Source organism: Cyprinus carpio, chromosome B21 (assembly GCF_018340385.1).
Source record: "Cyprinus carpio isolate SPL01 chromosome B21, ASM1834038v1, whole genome shotgun sequence".
Lineage (NCBI taxonomy): Eukaryota > Metazoa > Chordata > Actinopteri > Cypriniformes > Cyprinidae > Cyprinus > Cyprinus carpio.
Window position 1 is genome coordinate 10,909,510 of NC_056617.1, and position 20,027 is coordinate 10,929,536.

The 20,027-nt window shown below is 37.2% G+C and overlaps 1 protein-coding gene across 2 annotated transcripts in view; it reads left to right on the forward strand.

Moving 5' to 3' along the window:
- Nucleotides 1–20,027, forward strand: part of tnksa (tankyrase, TRF1-interacting ankyrin-related ADP-ribose polymerase a) — an 88,704-nt gene that overhangs the window by 49,900 nt on the left and 18,777 nt on the right. The window contains exons 6-17 of one of the 2 annotated variants that reach the window (XM_042748101.1): nucleotides 5,204–5,224; nucleotides 6,899–6,993; nucleotides 7,180–7,246; nucleotides 8,631–8,817; nucleotides 10,125–10,246; nucleotides 10,521–10,612; nucleotides 10,732–10,810; nucleotides 15,737–15,908; nucleotides 16,009–16,088; nucleotides 17,346–17,491; nucleotides 17,639–17,804; nucleotides 19,229–19,448. In XM_042748101.1, the coding sequence (XP_042604035.1) occupies nucleotides 5,204–5,224; nucleotides 6,899–6,993; nucleotides 7,180–7,246; nucleotides 8,631–8,817; nucleotides 10,125–10,246; nucleotides 10,521–10,612; nucleotides 10,732–10,810; nucleotides 15,737–15,908; nucleotides 16,009–16,088; nucleotides 17,346–17,491; nucleotides 17,639–17,804; nucleotides 19,229–19,448 (1,447 nt within the window). The remainder of the gene's footprint in view (nucleotides 1–5,203; nucleotides 5,225–6,898; nucleotides 6,994–7,179; nucleotides 7,247–8,630; nucleotides 8,818–10,124; nucleotides 10,247–10,520; nucleotides 10,613–10,731; nucleotides 10,811–15,736; nucleotides 15,909–16,008; nucleotides 16,089–17,345; nucleotides 17,492–17,638; nucleotides 17,805–19,228; nucleotides 19,449–20,027) is intronic. The other variant, XM_042748102.1, reaches the window with a different exon arrangement.

The following is a 20,027-nucleotide window of genomic DNA, read 5'->3' on the forward strand; positions in this document are numbered from 1 at the left end:
TATTGCAGGCTTTAGCTTAAAGATTATGTGTACTAGAGGAATGATGTGGGAAGAGGCTTGGGAGGGAATTAGCACAGAACGATTTGCTTTGCACCAAAGTCTTAGTGCTCTGGATCCAGGATTCTTCAAGACAGCTCTCTAGTTCTGTGGTTGGTTGGATTTGGTTTGCAAAAGCACAGTCTTCTTGCAAAATCACAGAGGTAGGAGATTCACAGCACAGTGAACAAGTGGAATTATGGGCAATACAACATTGATATATGAAAATTTGAGCATTTAGATTTTTGTACAACATTTTTAAAATGCAATTTTGCAAAATAATGCAATCTTGGGTCACATTTAGTTTTATCTTGCCATTTAACAAACCATTAACTACGGCTTTTTGTCTCAGTGAACTCCTAATTTGCTTTTTATTAATAGTTTTTAACCCTCTGGGGCCTGAGGGTGTTTTGGGGGCCTAGAGAAGTTTTGACGTGCCCTGATATTTGTGTTGTTTTTTTTCAGTTGCTTATAAACACATGAATGGCTAACGTCTAATAACACTGTAATCAGCACAAACTGGGCTACAATAATATGTGAGCAGCATGTATGTACATGATTGTTTTTTTGAGAAAGTGACATTTATGCGTGGTTAGTGAAAAACTAAAATTTTTAAGTCACTGAAATAAGGCAATAAAACACCTAAAGAACATTTGTTCACAAGACTTTTGAGAACAGATTTTGAAGCCTATAGTTTTTGCTTCAAAATGATGTGAAAATCATCTTGATTACTCGCTCACAGAAAACAATATATTGATTTAAATTTTTTAAGACACTTTTTGTGTAGGAAAGGTATATGCAAGAAGGCGTCAACTATTATGCATAATGCTGTGATTCACACCTGAGAAGACAAATGGCCGCATAATGAGCTGCATAATGAGCCTTTCAGCCAGGTGTGTGACTGAGAGAGAAGAGTTACAAGAAAGACTCTGAGGACAAAATATTTTTACTTAACATTAACATTATTGTGATGGTCACTGATACTAGTACTAATTTATAGAAAAAAAAGAACACAATTACAACATAGCACACATATTATCAGTGATATTTACAGCTTACTTGATACATTTACACCTCAGAGGATCCCGGGTATAACACATTCAAAATACTTACACCAGAGTAGATTTTTTTTTACTTCAGGTGAGGCTTGCTGTCACCTGAAGTGCTGTTTTTTCCCCCATTTAGACTGTTAAACGAACAAGGCAGAATGTGCCTTGCCATCTTTGATAAAGTATCATGTTGAGGCAGCCTCGCTGCGCAGGCTGAGATAAAACAAGCGGCATGCAATCTGTGCAGCGGTTGCCAGTGAGAATGTTAATTCAGACAACTTTTTTGGTTTCATTTACATGTTTCTGAAGATTAACAAATATTTTGTCTATCCAAGCGTCTGTTCCTGGCCCTCATTGCACAATGATGCGCCCCCGTAGAAATGTAGGTGGATGGAAGAAACAGAACAGCTGTGTATGTGGATCGCTTGTAGTGTTTCCCGTCTGCCATTATCTCTTTTCGCTCTCTCGTTCTCTCAAACACACAGGCTTTATTGCAGTTAATTATCGCACGTGACTATTTGTCTCTGCTTTCCAGCAATAGACTCCTGGGAAAACTTGAGCCCGTGACGGCACATGATTCAAAATAGCATCCTGTTGGATGTACTGGTCGTTAACGCCTTCAGTGCTCTGCTGGGACTGTCTTTAATGGGGGGTTAGTGTTGTGATTAGGACGGAGGAACCAGGCATCGTCTCCCTTTGGGATTTGAGCTCCTTTATGCAGAGCCCAGTATGGAGTAAGAAGCCCCTATAGGAGTCGGCGAGCTGTATTTTGTACATTTTCCAGGCCTGGTAGAGGGGCTAATGTCTTATTGATCCTCTCAGTGTGTGTGCTCGGTAGCCCCTTCCTGCTGTTTGCTTGCAGCTAGTATGATGGCTCTCTTTGGACCTGTTGTTTACTTTAGCATTTCACAGGGACGAAAGAGACCCTCTTCTGTACACTCTCGTGTGTAAATCTGCACTAACGGATTTACACTATAGGGTTACTTAGCCAAGCAACACATTGTTTTCAAAGGCTCCATCCACGCAGATTTCACACTAGTTATAGCATGTACCGCAGTCATGGCAACAGCTGTGGAGAAGCACTCACCGTTGGCATGGTTACAGGTCACCATTCCTCCATGGCAAGAGAAGGGAAAGATGTGGACAAAGGGATATTTCTACCCTGAGGAAAAACAAGGAGTTTTTGTTTGTTTTCTAGGCATGTAAAATTCTGTAATATTAATACACTTAAAATATATTTTAGGATGTGTTATAGTGACTGAGATTAGAGGGAAAAAGTCTCTAATACTTACCAAGGCTGCATTTATTTAAATGAAAATAGAGGAAAAACAGTAATATTGTAAAATATGATGACATTTTTCTAATATATTTAAAATGTTATTTATTCTTATGATTTCAAAGCTGATTTTCAACTTTCACATGGCCCTTCAGAAACCTTTCTAATATGCTGATTGGGTGCCAAAGAAATGGTTTTATATTTGATTTTTTTATTTTATTTTATTAAACTGTTTTTATGTAAAACTTTATAACTTATTTTAGGTAGGACTGGGCAATATGGCAAAAAAGTACACCTTGATTTTTTTTATTTTTTCAGAACATTTGACCGATTTTCAATTTTTACGATTTTTAATTGGTCAGCTTGAAAATGTTACTACAACATGATTCAAGTAACTTTTTTTTTTATAAACCCTCTAGTTAAAGGGATACTCCACCCCAAAATGAAAATTTTGTCATTGATCACTTACCCCCATGTCGTTCCAAACCCGTAAAAGCTTCGTTCGTCTTTGGAACACAATTAAAGGTATTATGGATAAAAACCTGGAGGCTTGTGACTGTCCCACTGACTGCCTAGTAAATTGCACTGACAAGGTCCTGAAAATCTATGAAAGACAATAGACAAGTTTATACATTTATGCATATACATTATATAGTTATACATTATTAGACATTTAAAGCCAATAGAACTGTTTTACAATCTCTTTCTTTTCCAGAGATTTCCATTTAGTTTGTTTCCTTATCACAAACCCTCACAATGTGTGTTAGGGTAAAAATTTGCACAAAAGAACAAAACAATTGAGTTGCTCAATGTTGTTGCAGGCGGTGCCGACTTCAGTGTGCAGTAATTTGTCTTATTGGCAACTTATATTTGAATGGGCAAAATAAACCAAACACTTTTTCATTTGAATGACCTGCACTGCACTACTTCAGGGTCTGCTGGCAAAAGGTCAACGCTGCCACATAGCTTTACTGTTGCTTTCTGTTTGAAGCCATCTGAATCGACAGATCTTCGCTCTAGTTCACCTGTCTGCTGTTTCTGCCATCACCAGAAAGACGTTATGTGACAGAGCCAAATGCACTGAGGGTACTTTGAGTTTCATTATTTGCAAATTCCCTTAAAACAAAGCAAAAGCTAATTTTAGCAATCCACCCATTTTAAATAATGTCAGAATTTTGCGATCTGGAGTATGTAGGGGGTAATATTTCCAGCTGTACATCTTTAGGCAACACATTCATCTTAAATGATACAATAGGAACAGCTCTCGAGTGAGACGACAATTCTGCTGGTGTGTCAGGCTCTTAAAGAAACTGATGGAAGATCTGTGCAAGAAGCAGATTTAATAGTCTACGGTTAAACGGTTTTGTCTTCTACTTTTTGTTTTGCATAGAGCATAAGAGAACGTGTCCTCTCTGCAGGATGTGTCTTTCCTGTTAGTCCTGTTTGCTTTGGGTAGGGCAGACAGAATGGCAGGAGGGGCCAAAGTGATGTGTAGCCATGGCTACTGTATGAGTGTGTCGCCATGGTGATCCAGCTTCCTGACTCGTTACATATGCAAGATTCAGGTTGTTCAGAAAATCCTCAAATGAATATTTTCCACAAGGTAAAATTAACTAGGTGTTCCCCAAGGGTCAGTCTTGGGCCATATTATATTTACTGTTACTTTTAAATGTAATGCTCTTTAGGTAGTAGTTAAAATGTTGATATGATGACAGATTAATTCATTTCAGTCTGAGGATGACCTTGATGCTTTTAGAACTGTAAAATTAACTAGGTGTTCCCCAAGGGTCAGTCTTGGGCCATATTATATTTACTGTTACTTTTAAATGTAATGCTCTTTAGGTAGTAGTTAAAATGTTGATATGATGACAGATTAATTCATTTCAGTCTGAGGATGACCTTGATGCTTTTAGAACTGTAGTGCCAAATGCGATTGAGAATATAATCTTTCGTAGAATACAAACTGGGTTTTGTTTAGATTGATTCAGCAAGTAATCCCCATTTGAAGCAGACTTCATGGTATAGAAGGAAAAAGAATTGAGTGAGTCTTCATATTTATTATTTAAAATGGGTCAAATTTTCATTCACGGTGTAAGGGAAATAGTCGTATTCGTTGCAGCTTAAAATGAATTTGTTTACAGACTGTCTGCTTTGGTTAACAGATGGTAAGCATGCAATTTTTTAATGGTCATCTACTAGGAATAGAAGCACCAGCTTGCATGCACATTGCACATTAATATTAATAAAGTTGGAAACGGAAAGTTTTATTTATATTTACTTTTTCTTTAATGCAAACAAATCAGCTTTTTTCTCCTTTGCCAAACCCCCCCCCCCAAGAAAAAAGGTGTTTTTGGAACTTATAATACAAATTCAGTGGACAATCGAAACACGTCAGCAGACCACATTGTTCTGCCACAGGATGAATCACGTAAACCAGCAGCACATGTACGATCTCTGTGACAGCTGCATGAAATGACTTTTGGTTGAATGGCACTGAATCAGTACCAACTCTTCTGTCAAGTCAGCTCTAACTCCCTGGAGAGTAAAAAGAAATAGACTATAGAAATAGTGATAGACTGCTTGCTCTGTTTGCATATCTTTTTTGTATTGAAATCATGTAATTTCAGTCTCCGTCACAATACAGTGCTGCCAGTGTGGTGCTGCACTTTGTACATTGTACTTCCACTGATGTCCCAAGTAAAGTTAGAGGACAAAAGACAAGAAATTGTTACAGGGTGTGCCAGAATTACATAATGCTATCATTATTTCATTATTTGTTTTTGTTTGTTTGTTTTTGCTCTCTTTTGTTTTGATTCGTCATTCTGGCAACAATATCTATCAGTCGACATCTCAGAAAATGCTGGTAAGTTGTTGTTTTTTTTCTTTTTCTTTTTTCCTGAGCTTGATTGCACTCATTTTAATTTGTTGGATTTATTTATTTAATTTTTAATTTTTTTTCATTTGTTTGATTTTCACAATGTAGTGATTTTGGTTCTTTGTTCACACACTGCATCTTTGTGAATGCAGTGGATTGGGGTGAAGGTGTTAGAGGGGAAACCCTGGTGTGAAAACTCTGTCCTAAAGAGGATGTTTAGTGCACCACCTGCTTGAAAAGTGAGCTTAAATATACCTCCTCTACCGCTACAGCTTTCCACCCCACCATTCACATATTCACTCAGTTTCTTTCTTGTCTTTTACAACTTCAAACACCCTGGTGTGCATGCCTACGAAAGCTCGTCACTGCGTATTGTTATCATTATTTTGCAATTGAAGGGCACAATTCAAAGTTTTCCAATTTCATCTAGATTGATTTCTCATTGTTTTGTGCATTTTCAGCTGTATGGTGAATGATCCGTGCTTACCGCAGGAGACTGTGCGGGAACCCATGGAGTTTGCACATTGTGCTTTGCTCGCATCAATACATCGCTGTAATGGTTTATGACCGTGTGGCTTGTCGCATTTCATTGGAGACTTTTATGGGGATTTTATTTTCTTTGTGCCACCTGATCCTCATTTTGTTTGATTGTTTTCGACTGGCTTGTCGATTTTCTTTTTTGTTTGTGTTTTGTTCTTGAATGCGGAATGCATGACTTGCATTACTTGATTTCTGAAAGTTAAAAATTTAATTAGCTTCTCATTTGAACTGTTCAATATTTGTGCCGTCAGACTTCCTTTTAATTTTAAATTCTCTTCTTGTTTCATTTTTGTTGGCTTGAAACAAATATCAGCTGCTGTCTTTAATTAGCTCTCGTAACAAATTCCGTTCATCAAACAATTATCAGAAAACGTGTGACGTGAGTTTTTGCAACGATCATGCTGTGCTGAGGGAACTGTTGTTATACCCCGCTGTGTGCTGCGGTACATAGATACATGGTGTTGAATACCTTCATTTTTATGTTAGCCTGTATTTCAATACTTACTCAATACTATATCATTCTCTGTAAGACAGTAAGACTTGGTTGGATTGTCAGGCAGGTTTACAAGCCTCAGAGCTGCAATGAAGTGTGACTTTCTTACAGCCAAATTCAGTCATGAGCCTCGCTTTTTCTAGAGGAGAGGATGAGTATGAGTTTTTCCTCACATGTTCGACAAACCAAGACCTCCCTTGGTCCCTAGGCAGCCCGATTTTAGAAAAAAGGCTACGCTAATACTTTTTCAAGAGATATAATGAAGAGAAAGGTGGGTTTTGGTGCTCTTTTACAGAGGGGGTGTTTTGTCATCATGGCTTTGTTGGATATGTGTACATAACTGTTTTAAAGTTTGAGGTCAGTAAGATTTTTTTTTCTTTCTTTTTTTTTTCTCTTCTCAATATAAAGGTATTCAGGCTGCATTTATTTGATAATATTTATAATTAACAGTAATATTGTGAAATATTATTACAATATAAAATAACTGCTCTCTGTTTTAATATGTTTAAAATGTAATTTATTCCTAAATAAATACATAGGCCTACAAATCTTACTGACCCAAACCTTTAAACAATATATTACATCTGACAGTTTTGGCATAACTGTGTTTCCCCTTTTCTTTCTTGTAGTCTACTCCATTGCATCTGGCAGCTGGATACAACCGAGTCCGAATAGTTCAGCTTCTCCTGCAACATGGCGCTGATGTTCACGCTAAAGATAAAGGGTGGGTCTGCTTATGTCTCCTTTTTTTAACCTTACTTTCCGGTCTCTATCAGCTATTTCACATTTTTTTCACTCTGGTAAAATCTTTTTTCTTTAGCCATCCTTTGTCCATATATTACTAAAAGGAAAAGCACATTTTGGGCGCAAATGAATTTGGGTGTGCGTGTTTTGTTCTTGCAATTCCTAGTGGTCTTGTTCCTCTACACAATGCCTGCTCATATGGACACTATGAAGTCACAGAGCTACTGCTAAAGGTAAGGACAAAAACCTGAATGGGTGTGCATGTATAATTTAGTGTGACCTGTGTGGAAGACAAACAACACTGTTTCCAGTTAAACAGCTTGTCTTAACCTGGCACAATGCAATGAAGCATTGATTCAAAATCCACTTACTATATATTAAAAAGTTTCCATGCTATGCAGTGTTTTGGGCATCACTATGGAGAGAATGATTACTCAGTTATTTTTTTATTTTTTATAGACTGTTATATTATAGATTATTTAGAATTTTTTAGTGACAAATTTAGTGCATGTCCTGCATACAGCTTCAGTGTGCATGTCCTGTCAGAGTTCACTCTGTTTCAGTGCAAACACAATATAAAGTTCCATAGAGTATGGCATTTAAGCCCAGCTTCTTTTATTTACAAAGCTGTTATATGGAACACTATGCTCATGGTGTGTTCTCCCATGCTCAGTGTGTCAACAGAGCCCTGTGGAGTGGCCAATCTGTCTCTACAACAATGTTTGGAGTTTGATACACAGCAGAACAGAGAATTCTTAGCCTCAGGAGAGCTTATCACAATATCAGTAGCTCCCCAGATTGCCTTAAGCCCCCTCAATCATTATATTCGATTAAATGTGCTGTGCAATGATCAGAAAGACAATTAAGAATCCTCTTATCGTACACGGATGCATTGTGAACACCTGACGTTATCTTGATGTTCCGGAGTTCCTCGGGAGCTTTCGTTTCACTCCTCTTACTTACAGCTCAAAAGAATCTCTCTCTGTTTTAAAAGGATAATTCACCCAAAAGAGATTTTCTCATTCACCCTCATGTCATGAAACACAAAAGGAGAAATTTAGCAGAATGTTTTCCACAATGAAAGCGGATGGCGACCAGGTTCTGTCAAGCTTCAAGTCATTAGATCTTTGAAAGGAAAAGCTTGAATTTGACTGAAAATCCTCTGAAAACTCATTCATGTTCACCTCATATTTAAATATGGCCAGTCAAAACATGTCACATCAGATCAAGTTTTAATGGGGCATGAACTTCTTGTCTAATAGTTACGGTAGATAGGAAATCTAAAGAGTAAAGAAAAAAAGCTTTTTTAGGAGATCTATCCCTTTAATCGTTTTGTACTGTTTACCCCTTGCCTCTGAGTGCAAGTTGATGTCTCCGTTTTGGAACGCTGCCATTTTCTAAAAATGTGTTCGATATTCTTTTCCCTCAGTGCTATTAACTCAGCTTCTGGGGCATAGCAGACTCCCTAATAGATAGAAATTCTTAATCTATGTTAAAACTGCTCTAACTGCTCAAGCAGAACCGCATAATGTTCTCAATGTATTTGAAAATGAATCTAGGCCATCAGAGTTGGCGCCATCCTTTCCATCCGATCTCACCCTGAATGTTTTTCTGTAGCATGGGGCGTGCGTTAATGCCATGGACCTCTGGCAGTTCACCCCTTTGCACGAGGCTGCCTCCAAGAATCGTGTGGAGGTGTGTTCCCTGCTGCTGAGTCACGGAGCCGATCCCACGCTGGTCAACTGCCACGGGAAGAGCGCGGTGGACATGGCCCCGACCCCAGAACTCAAAGAGAGGCTCACATGTGAGTTTATATAGCATATATTGCCTTATAAAACAGCCTTGTTCCTTATTGCTTAAGAGTGAATTAAAGACAACATACTGGGATCTTTCACCATTGCTCAGCATAAGTGCCATCAAAGTCCACAAAACTCATCCTGCTTGTTCACCTTGCAAGTGTAAGAGAGCTAGACGCGACTTGGCTCTGATTGTTCCTGCCACATTCTCACTGGCACCGAGACAGACACATCAAGGTTTAGAGAAAGATGACTTTAAACATACAATATTCTCATTCTGAATTATTCAAGCGCAGTGGAGGCTGAGCTCCAGTCTGCTGATCAGGTTGGCAGGCGACGTCATTATATATTTTGCCTGTGAATTCTCCATCTGGCTTCTCCCAGTGTGGGGTGGAGTGATGTAGTTTTGACTGAAACTTTACACAATTTGCTGAGTAAAGATTTTCCTTTATGTAGAATTTGTTTGAGCTTGTGCAAAATAGACAATATACTATATAAATGAATAAAGTAGAATGTTTAGTTCTTAGTTCTCCATCCTTATTAATTGCTCAAGCTGTGATCCAAGAGTGCTAATATTTAATACACAAGTTAAATATTATCTTCTGTACTGTTTGTTTGGCGATATGCAAAGCTTGATGTTTTGACTTCTTTTAAAGCAATTTTACAAATTTTACTAGTTTGTATGAAACTAGTCAATATTAATTTACTTAATTATGATTGAATTTTTTTTTATTTTCATGCTGTGGTCGATACTATTTTTGAAAAATCAGCACATTACAAAAAAATTGAATTGTTTAACAAATGACAGTTTTAAATGCTTTAAGTTAAGCATTTTAACATTATAATGTACAGTATGAAAATGTATATTCATTTTAAGATTCACTAAAGATTGCATTTAACAGTGTTTTTACAGACTGACTGTTGGCAGATGATGGCAGAGATCATCTAATTGTTGTAACTGCAATGTTTTGTTAAGTATCAGCACGACAAGGATTACTTTTGGCTGAATCCCAGCCATCCTCATTCAGTAAAACAGCTATCATGTAGATGGAATAATGTTCTCTCTTTGCTGTTCTTATGAGCAGAAGCATAACAAATTGAATGCGCAAAATTCATTCGATCAGGTCAGACGATTCAGTCATACATTTTAGATATCCTAACTTAAATTTTTGCTGCTGTAAAGCTAGATTGCATTGTAGCTGTGAAGCTTCAATGACTTTTTCATGCTTTGTCTTGATGAATTATGTCTACCAAAGGCTTCTGTCAGAGCGTCTTGCATCACCTCTCTAAATATTCTTTTTTTCCTCCGGCGCAGACGAGTTTAAGGGCCACTCTCTCCTTCAGGCAGCACGGGAAGCAGACATGACCAAGGTGAAGAAGACCCTAGCTTTGGAGATCATCAACTTCAAGCACCCACAGACACAGGAAACGGCACTGGTGAGCCCCTGCTGATTGACTTCAAAGCTCACCAGCTGAGGATAGTGGGATAGTTAAAGGGATAGTGCAAAAATCAAATTCCTGTCATCATTTATTCACCTACATTTCTTTCCATACCTGTATGATTTGATATTTTCTTCCTTAAACCACAACAGATATTTAGACAGGATGTCCATGCTGCTCTGTTCCATGCAGTGATAGTGAATGGTGTTACCAAAAAGACAGCATTAGCAGTGAACTCTGACACTTACAAGGCCTCTGTCCTGTGTTTCAGCACTGCGCTGTCACCTCTCCTCACCCAAAACGAAAACAGGTCACTGAACTGCTGCTACGGAAAGGAGCCAATGTCAATGAGAAGAACAAAGAGTGAGTGAATGTGCCATGTCATGTGTTTATCAAATAGCAAATGTAAATCCCCTTAAGACTGATGCTAAGGTCTTTCTTTCTCATTATCTTCTGTTATCTTCTCTTTATTCCCTGTGCAGCTTCATGACGCCTCTCCATGTGGCAGCAGAACGGGCACACAACGATATCATGGAGGTTCTGCAGAAACACGGGGCGAAGGTACATACCTGCATGTGCTTACGAGTGCCTTCAGAGCGGCAACACACACATTTACACACCTGACACCTCGCTTCACTCTCCACAAGCTCTCACAGTATAGCCTACCTTAAAGGGATAGTGTACTGAAAAATTGTCAACGTTTATTTACCCACTGGACACCTGTGTTCTGTGAATAAAGAAGAGATTTCTTGGAATTTTTTCTCTTGCCATATAAACAATAGCTCAGGTCAAAGAGAGGGAGGTAATTGGCCATTTAAAAATAGATTATGATTAGTTTTGGTGCAAGCACCATTGACTGACATTATAAGTGGTATACTGGGGAAAAAATAAAACACTACAAGAACCACAGCATCTTTTTTGTCTGATCTCAGTGGAGCAGCATTTCTGTCACATATACTGTTGTGTGCAGTTGAGTCATCACGTTCCTGCTATAAGAGGACGAGAATGAAAAATGAGCATTGCCAGCACTGCACTTTTTTTTTTTTTTTTTTTTTTCTTTTTTTTCAGAGTAATTTGCCTGTTTATCAGTGGTTAAGATAATTGGCTTTGAGATGGAAGAGCTCATCATCAGTATGGAAGTGTTTATATGCTAACATCTTCCCAATTAACTGCCAAACATTCATCACTCAGTTCACAAAGATACTTTAGCAGATTGGTCTCTTACTTGAAATCTGATCACTAGAGTTGGGAATCATGAACATTTTTTTGTACAATTGGTTTTATTGATTTAAAAATATTGGAATCACTTGAATTTTAGGAAGTTTTGTTCTGTTATTTTTTCTGTAACATTTGCATTCTTCCTCTAAGTGACAGTAAAGACATTTAGAATATTACAATATAATTATTTTGCTAAGAAATACTGTTCTTTTGAATTGTCTATTCATAAAAGAATCATGACAAATGTCATAGTTTCCACAAAAAATATTAACTTTTTTTTTCAACTGTGATAAGAAATGTTTTTTGAACACCAAATCAGCATATTAGAATTAATACTAAAGGATCATGTGAAGACTAGAGTAATGGCAGAAAATTCAGCTTTGCCTTAACAGGAATATATATATATATATATTTTTTTTTTTTTTTATTGTAATAACATTTCACAGTATTATTGTTTTTACTGTATTTAACTGTTATTTGTACTTTTTTATTGTATTTATTTGTGTTTATCCTCTTTGTTTAAAGCTCTCTATGGTGAGCCAACTCTGTTTCTATAATACTTTTTAAAAGATAAATCTTACAAATTTAAAGGAAGTGTCAAAGTTTCTGGTGAAAGTGAATAGGTACACAGCCTGCTACCTCGGTCTCACAGCTGGACTGTCTCAGAGAAACTGGAGGACATTTACGAGCTACATCAGTCATGTCATTACCTCTCCAGAGCAGAGAGGGGTAAAAGACTTCCAAATCAATGGAGCTCTTCCAGAGAGCCAAATCAGATAAGCATCGACTAACTGATCAGGCATTCAGCTACCGCCTTGGCTGAGAGCATCAGGGCTGATCAGCTATTCTTCAGCGGAGAGACCAGGGGAGCCGATACTCCTGTAAATAATCTCATCCACAGTCTGCCGTCTTTGTTCGAGCCGAGAGTATATCTAAAGGGCCACCCCGTTCATCAAACTTCCATGTCCTACTTTGACGCAAGGTTGTATTATCCAGAGGTCCTCTTCATTGATGCCGTGTGGCTCTTTTATGCTGCCTGGAGCAGCTTGATTTTCAAAGCCGACGTCCCTTGTGCTCGTATCCCAGCTCTTCTGCATGATAAATAAATGGAGAGTGACCCACCATAACCCGAATTCCATCATTCAGTCATCAGCCAGCGTCCATCTGTTGCAGAACGACCCCTCGGAAACGCATTTGATCGTTAGCTGGTGTTGCGACCCAGCTCGCTGCCAAACTTCAGCGGCCAGACTTAAGTGACATTAATGGACTGGATAATTAGTCAGGCACGAGGTTCAAAGACAAGAGGCTATTGTAACTATAGTGTGTGTTTACAGACCACGTGTCAACCAGTAAACAGATGGTGCAGAAGCATTGTGTTAGTAAGAAGAGCAGGAAGCATGAAGAATAAAGCTGTCTAAAGTAAACACAGTTACTGAGAAAATCAGCTGACAGTGGGAGCTGCTTATTAGCTGAAGGTCTAGACTGATATGTGTAGCTTTGTTCAAACCGACAGGAAAATATGTTTTTGGTGTAGACTGTACGACTAAAATCTGTTTAGCAGTTTCTCGATTTGGACAGGACAAAATTCACATTTAACCAGATTTGTACACTACCGTTCAAAAGTTTGAGGTCAGTAAAATTTTTAAATGTTTTTTTTTTTTAAAAAGAATGTCTCTTATGCTTAAAAATACAGTAAAAAGCAGTACGTTTCTGAAATATTGGTGATGACGATGATGATAATAATACTTTATCACACAAGTCTGAAATTTTTCTCATGTGACCGTATCCATGTTTAGAACATTCAACACCAACAAATACATTTAATCTACACTATACAAAAACGTCACACATTATACATTACACTTACTCTATTTTTAAGGCTAAGACATCCCATTTAAAACTACACCCTACACTTTAAAGCACCTTCACCTCTTATAGTCTTGATAGCCTGATGCACAAATGAATGCTTCAGCCTCACTCTGTTGAAATTTGGGACTCTGTACCCCCGATTTGACGGTAATAAGACAAACTCATTAAGCAGGAAATGATTAGATTCAGCCACTATATTATTAGCTAGCCTTAACAAGTTGTTATAATAGGCTAAATCATATAGCTTCTCAAGAGGCTGACCAACAGATATTTATGTAATTAAACTGTTTTGTTTTTAACTTAACTGATAGACTCTTATACTATATAGAATTACAATATTGCAGTATACTCCTAATCACAGACATAAAGAATAGCAAAAGTATCTTCGTTCTCACTCTAGAAGACCTGAGACGATGAAGAAAGTAAGTTCTTTGCTTTACTCTTTTACAGAGAGTATCAATATGATCTTTCCAAGACAGCATATCGTCCACCATCACTCCTAAAAACTTTTATTGTCTGATTTTTTTTTTTTATGATGAATAACAACAGGTAATTTACAACCATCAAATCTGCAGCCAAATAAGATTTCTTTAGTTTTACTCGTGTTAAAAAACAAGATCATTATTCTCACACCATTCTACCAATTTTGTCACACCCTGTTGATGTAGCACATTACTGTCTGAAGCATTCAGCAGGGATATTAAAACGTCGTGTGTCGTCAGAATACATTAAAATATATTGATTTGTCATGTCAGCTCGACAATCGTCTGTATATAAAGTAAAAAGTATAGCAGAACTGTGACACATCCTTGGGGTACTCCAACATTTATTATTATAGCAGATGACAATGTTTTATTCACTTTAACTCTCTGAACTCTATTTGTGAGAAATGAGATATACCAGCAAATCAAATGGGAATTTATGCCCAACTGAACAAGTTTTGACACTGAAATATCAACTTGTATTTTGTTAAACGTGGAGGAAACATCTAGTAACAAAGTTATTACGGCAGTAGTATGTTTATCTAGATGTTTAGAAATATCTACTAAAGTAGCAACAGCATCTTCAGTACTGTAAACTTTCTCATAGGCAGACTGCCAAAGGTCAAGTTTGTCTTTAACCAGATGTTGAAGTAACAATCTTTCCAAGCATTTCCCAATTACTGAATTAAGGTCAGTAAAATATTATTGCAATTTAAAATATAGGTTTCCTATTTTAATAGAAGTTCAAATGTTATTTATTCCTGTGATGCAGAGCTGGATTTTCTGCAGTCATTACTCCAGTTTTCATGATTAAACATTGTCACATGACCCTTGATCCATCATTCTAATATGCTGATTTGCTGATCAAGAAACATTTCTTATTATTATCTGTGTTATAATGTTGAAAACATTGGTTCTGCTTAATATTTTTGTGGAAATCTTAGTGCATTTTTTTCAGGATTCTTTGAAAAAGAAAAAAAAAACAGCATTTGTTTAAATAGATATATATTTTTAACACCATTATTGTCTTCAGTGTCACGTTCCATCAATTTATTGCATCTTTGCCCAAATAAAAAATAAAAGCATTAAAATAAAATCTTACTAACTAATGCATTTTAACATTTTTATTTAGAATCAGATTTTTTTTTTATTTCAGTCAGTCATATTGGATTTAGTTTTTTCATTTGCAGCTCTGTATGTAATCATAATCATGTAATCGTAAATGTTTATATGTAGTACAGACACGAAAACATTTAGACCATAGAACATTTTCATCCAAAAATGCAATAAAATGCTATTTTCAGGCAAAAGAGACAATTTTGGCTGAAAATATGAGCAAAAACCAGAATGTGAAACCCCAAGCTGGAGAAGACAAAATGCAACTTATTTGCAAAAAACATTTTTAACATTCAGCATACTCTGTAAGCATCCTTTCACTGATGAGATTTCATTTTCAGTTTTTTTCAAAATGAATGTTCATGCATTCTATATCAGTCACACATTTATTTTAAAACAAATCAGAATTGGTTGTAGTGTGAACAAAGCCATTGTGTGTTTGATGTGGAGAACTGCGTCATGTGCGTTTTTGAGTTGAGTTTTTTTTTTTAAAGTAACAAGTTTGAGACAGAATAATGAACTGTAATCGTGCCAAACGCTAAACCACACGCACACATTTACGCAGTAGGTCCCTTTCTTTCTTTGCTGTGCAGTGTTGATAGTCTTTGAAGGAGCGTGGAAGTTTCCCAGGGGCTTGTCTGATTAATTCATATTTGTGTTCATTTCAAAAGAGGCCAAGTTTGCTTACAGCTCAGTCTTGCTCTGTGGGCTGTGTTCAGATGTACTCTTCACTGATCAGTGAGGAGGAGGAGATTTCAGTCTGCTCACTTCCTTTCCATCCTTTTTTTGTGTTTGTTTAAAGATGAATGCTGTTGACACGCTGGGTCAGACGGCGTTGCACCGGGCGGCTCTGGCGGGACACTTGCAGACATGCAGGCTACTTTTGAGTTATGGAGCCGACCCCACCATCGTCTCCCTGCAGGGCTTCACAGCCGCACAGATGGGCAATGAAGCTGTACAGCAGATCCTTAACGGTACAGACTGAATCTGGGGTTTGGGATTGTTTATTTGGGCTTTGATGTTATGCATTAACAATTATGGAAATTCACGTTAATTTATGCTCGTGTCTGTTAGAAAACATTCCAGTGAGGAATTCAGACGTGGATTATAGACTCTTAGAAGCAGCTAAAGCAGGAGACTTGGACACTGTGAAGGTGAGAGGTGCCTTAATTTGGTTTCAAACTAGTCATGTAGTTGCCTACCAGTCAACCAAGGGTTAAACAAAATCTGTGGTGATCTGCTGGAGCCAAGATATAACATGAAACTGTTCTCTTTAGAAAGAGAAATTTGGATCACTATTTTTCTTTTTTGTAAGAAACCTTAACTCGTTTGAAATACTTGTAATAACCTTTACAACTGTTTTCATTAGCGTAGTGCTACAAAGCAGCTCCAGGTTACACAGAGATGAAAATGTTGCTGTTATGGATATTGAATTTTTTTATATGCTTTTGTCTTTAACAAAAATACCCTGAATGAGTTTAGTTTCTTTATCCCAGACAATGTAACTTTTCAAGGACACAGCTTGCAGTTCTTAAATGTGTTTTGTTCTGTACTCATGACCTTGAACAAGGTAGATGTAAGAAGACCTCACCTTCGTGTGTGTGTGTGTGTGTGTGTGTGTGAGAGAGAAATGCTGAGCCAGCGTGCACATAAACCACAGGATCCCGTTACATACACTTCAGTTTTAAGTTTGGACTTTTGTGGCAGCTTTGTTATCACAGGAATAAATTACATTTTAAAATGATAAAACACATAAACTAGAAACAGTTATTTAAAATTATAATAATATTTCACAATAATATTTTTACTGTATATAATAAAAGCAGTTTTGTTGAGCATAAGACACTTCTTTCAAAAACATGGAATATCGTGAAAATATTGTGAAAAGCGCTATACACATACATGAAATGAATTGAATTGAATAAGTATTATTAATATTGCAAAATTATTAATTAAAATTAATTTTATTACAGTTCTAAATGATGATTAATGTAAATATAATTTGTGTTAGTCTACAAAAGTGCTGTGAATAATTTAAGCATAAGTCTTTAGATCAAAAGCTTTATAACCTCAAACTTTTTGACTGGTAATATAAGCCTGAAGTGATTTAGAAACCGATGCTAAAAATGTCTGAATGGATGGATGCCTTTGATGCGATCAGATCCTCATTATCTGAAAGCCTCATTATGCGTAAAGTAATTAGATCAGAGCACCAATTAGACTTTTGTCAGGCAATTAATCAGAATCTCTACTGACGCTTGCCATAATTCTGGCCTGGTACCCTATAAAAGCACATCAAATGAAATTAATTCTTGGATGTATTTAAACACTCATCACTAAAATAAAGTGATGTATTTGCAATATGAAATCAAGCATTCGCTTTAATGTCGTCTCGTTTTTTTCTTGCACAGCAACTTTGCTCCCCTCAGAATGTGAACTGTCGAGACCTGGAGGGTCGTCACTCCACTCCGCTCCACTTTGCCGCCGGATACAATCGCGTGGCTGTGGTTGAGTATCTCCTGCACCATGGCGCCGATGTCCACGCCAAAGACAAAGGGTGAGATTTCTTGCTGTGCTTGCTCAGAAACCCTCCCTCAGTTGTGGAGTGAACCTCATTAACAGTCAGCGCATGAGTTAGCAGCACCAGGAGATAAACTTTAATCTCCTTGTCACTATTTATCTCGAATTCCCTGTCTGTTGGCAGAGGTTTGGTGCCGCTGCATAACGCCTGCTCCTATGGCCATTACGAAGTGGCGGAGCTGCTGGTCAGACACGGAGCGTCCGTCAACGTGGCCGACCTGTGGAAGTTCACTCCGCTGCATGAGGCGGCGGCCAAGGGCAAATACGAGATCTGCAAACTGCTTCTGAAGGTATGGTCATCACTACCCCTGCTGGCTCAACACTGACCTACTCGCGTCACTCAGCATACTTGTTAATTCAGGAGATGTCTCTTCCTAGACGTCTGACAGCCTGGAGTTGTTAATGGTTTTTATATCACTCTGTAAAGTTTTTAAATGCAGTGTGAACCGCTGCAGGGGCTTCAGGTTTATTGGCATTGAGCAGACGTCGGTTTTAATGCTGTCTGCTTTCATCGTACCTCAGGTTACTGTCACAGAGAGGTTCAGCTTCAGAGCTGTAAAGAATATGCACATTAGACTTCAAACAAACATGTCACTTTGTTTGCTGAAGTGGAACTGCTGAGGTTGGCTTTGGTAGAAACTGCAAAAAAGAAATGTACTTTTCTCATCCACTGAATCTAAAACTGTAACTGATTTTGAAGGCAACGATTTTCTGATTCAAAAGCATTCACAAAGTCTTGCATTTGATTTGATTATAATTCAAAATCAGTTCAGTTAGGAGTAATTCATTTGCTGGGTATTAAAATCAGTTCTCTTTGATCTATTGCTGTACGGGGAACTGAAATATTAATGGACCTTAACTATTAGATTCAGTACTTGTGGCCTAAAGATGCAATTTGATCAAAAGAGTTTTCTTAAATAAACACTCTTAAAATCATTTTTCAAAAAAGCCGTATTTTTGTGACATTAAAACATATTATATATAACTAGTGCTGTTTAAAATTTTTGTTCTAATAATATATGTGTGTGTACAGTGTATATTTACCATGTATATATAAATACACACACGTACAGTATATATTTTGAAAATATTTACATGTATATATTTATATCCATATAATTTATATTATATATAAATATTTTTAATATATAAACAACACTTTTTTCTTAAATGTATACATGCATGTGTGTGTATTTATATAAACATAATAAATATAAACAGTACATTTTTATTTGTTGTGTAAATGAATGTTTTTGTTTTTGTTTAAGTTTATTGATTTGAAAGCACTAATTAAAACATTAAAGCAATAAAATACTAAATAAATGTGAATGTTTATTTATATTTGTTTACAAAATATAAACATAAATATGCATAAACTATTCATATTTATATATTTATACCAACAGATACTTTTTATATGTAATTTTACAGTACAATATTTACAAAACATTTATTTTTATCATACCACGTATCACATCATAAAACATTTTTTAACATTCTATCTATCTATCTATCTATCTATCTATCTATCTATACTGTATTCATTTTTGCTATGTTTATGTGTGTATGTTTAGTGAAATCTCAAAAAATGATTGAGCACTGATCATTTCATGTAGAAATCCTCAGAGAGATCTTAGATGAGGTTCTCAAACTGTGCTAAGTCAGGCCTCAGGCTTCTCTGTGGATCTGTGCTCAATGTCCTTATCTCTTTCAGCATGGAGCAGACCCCACCAAGAAGAATCGGGACGGAAACACTCCATTGGACATGGTGAAGGAGGGAGACACAGATATCCAGGACTTGCTGAGAGGAGATGCGGCGCTTTTGGATGCCGCCAAAAAAGGCTGCCTGGCCCGGGTCCAGAAACTGTGCTGCTTGGAGAACATCAACTGTAGAGACACACAGGGACGCAACTCGACTCCGCTGCACCTGGCAGGTAATGAAAAATCATTCTGCATCCTTCCGAGCCATCGCTTTCAACCTAGAAACGAGAGCTCTTCTCTCTTTCAAATGGAAAAATCAAGCTGTACCAGCATCCAGAGAATTGCGTTTCTACAAAAGCATTGAAGCAGTGTGTGAGATATCATCCCACCCCAGAGGCGAGGCAAGGAAACCCAGAAGGAAAGAAAGGGGGACATGTTGAATTAAATCTTGGCTCTCATCCCTTTCTGAGCGCTGTGTAAGCCTGGCTTCCAGGCAGGGATTCAAAGGCTTCCTTGCCAAATATTAAATCTGTCTAAGACTTCCACACGGTTTCGTACCGTCACCGACATTTACATGCACAACAATATTCTCCATATGGCTCATGTCCCCGATAAAGTCTTATTCAGAATAATCTCTTTATGTGAGCCTTCCCCATCTTATTCATGGGTGTTCTTGTATTTGTGAGAATATGATTCAGAATATAAACGTTTTCCAGAGTCGGTTACGTGCGCGTATGTTGTAGCTATGAAAAAATAAAAAACTCAGGTCAACTTTTTATATAAATCTTTAAACAATACAGATTATTTCAAAG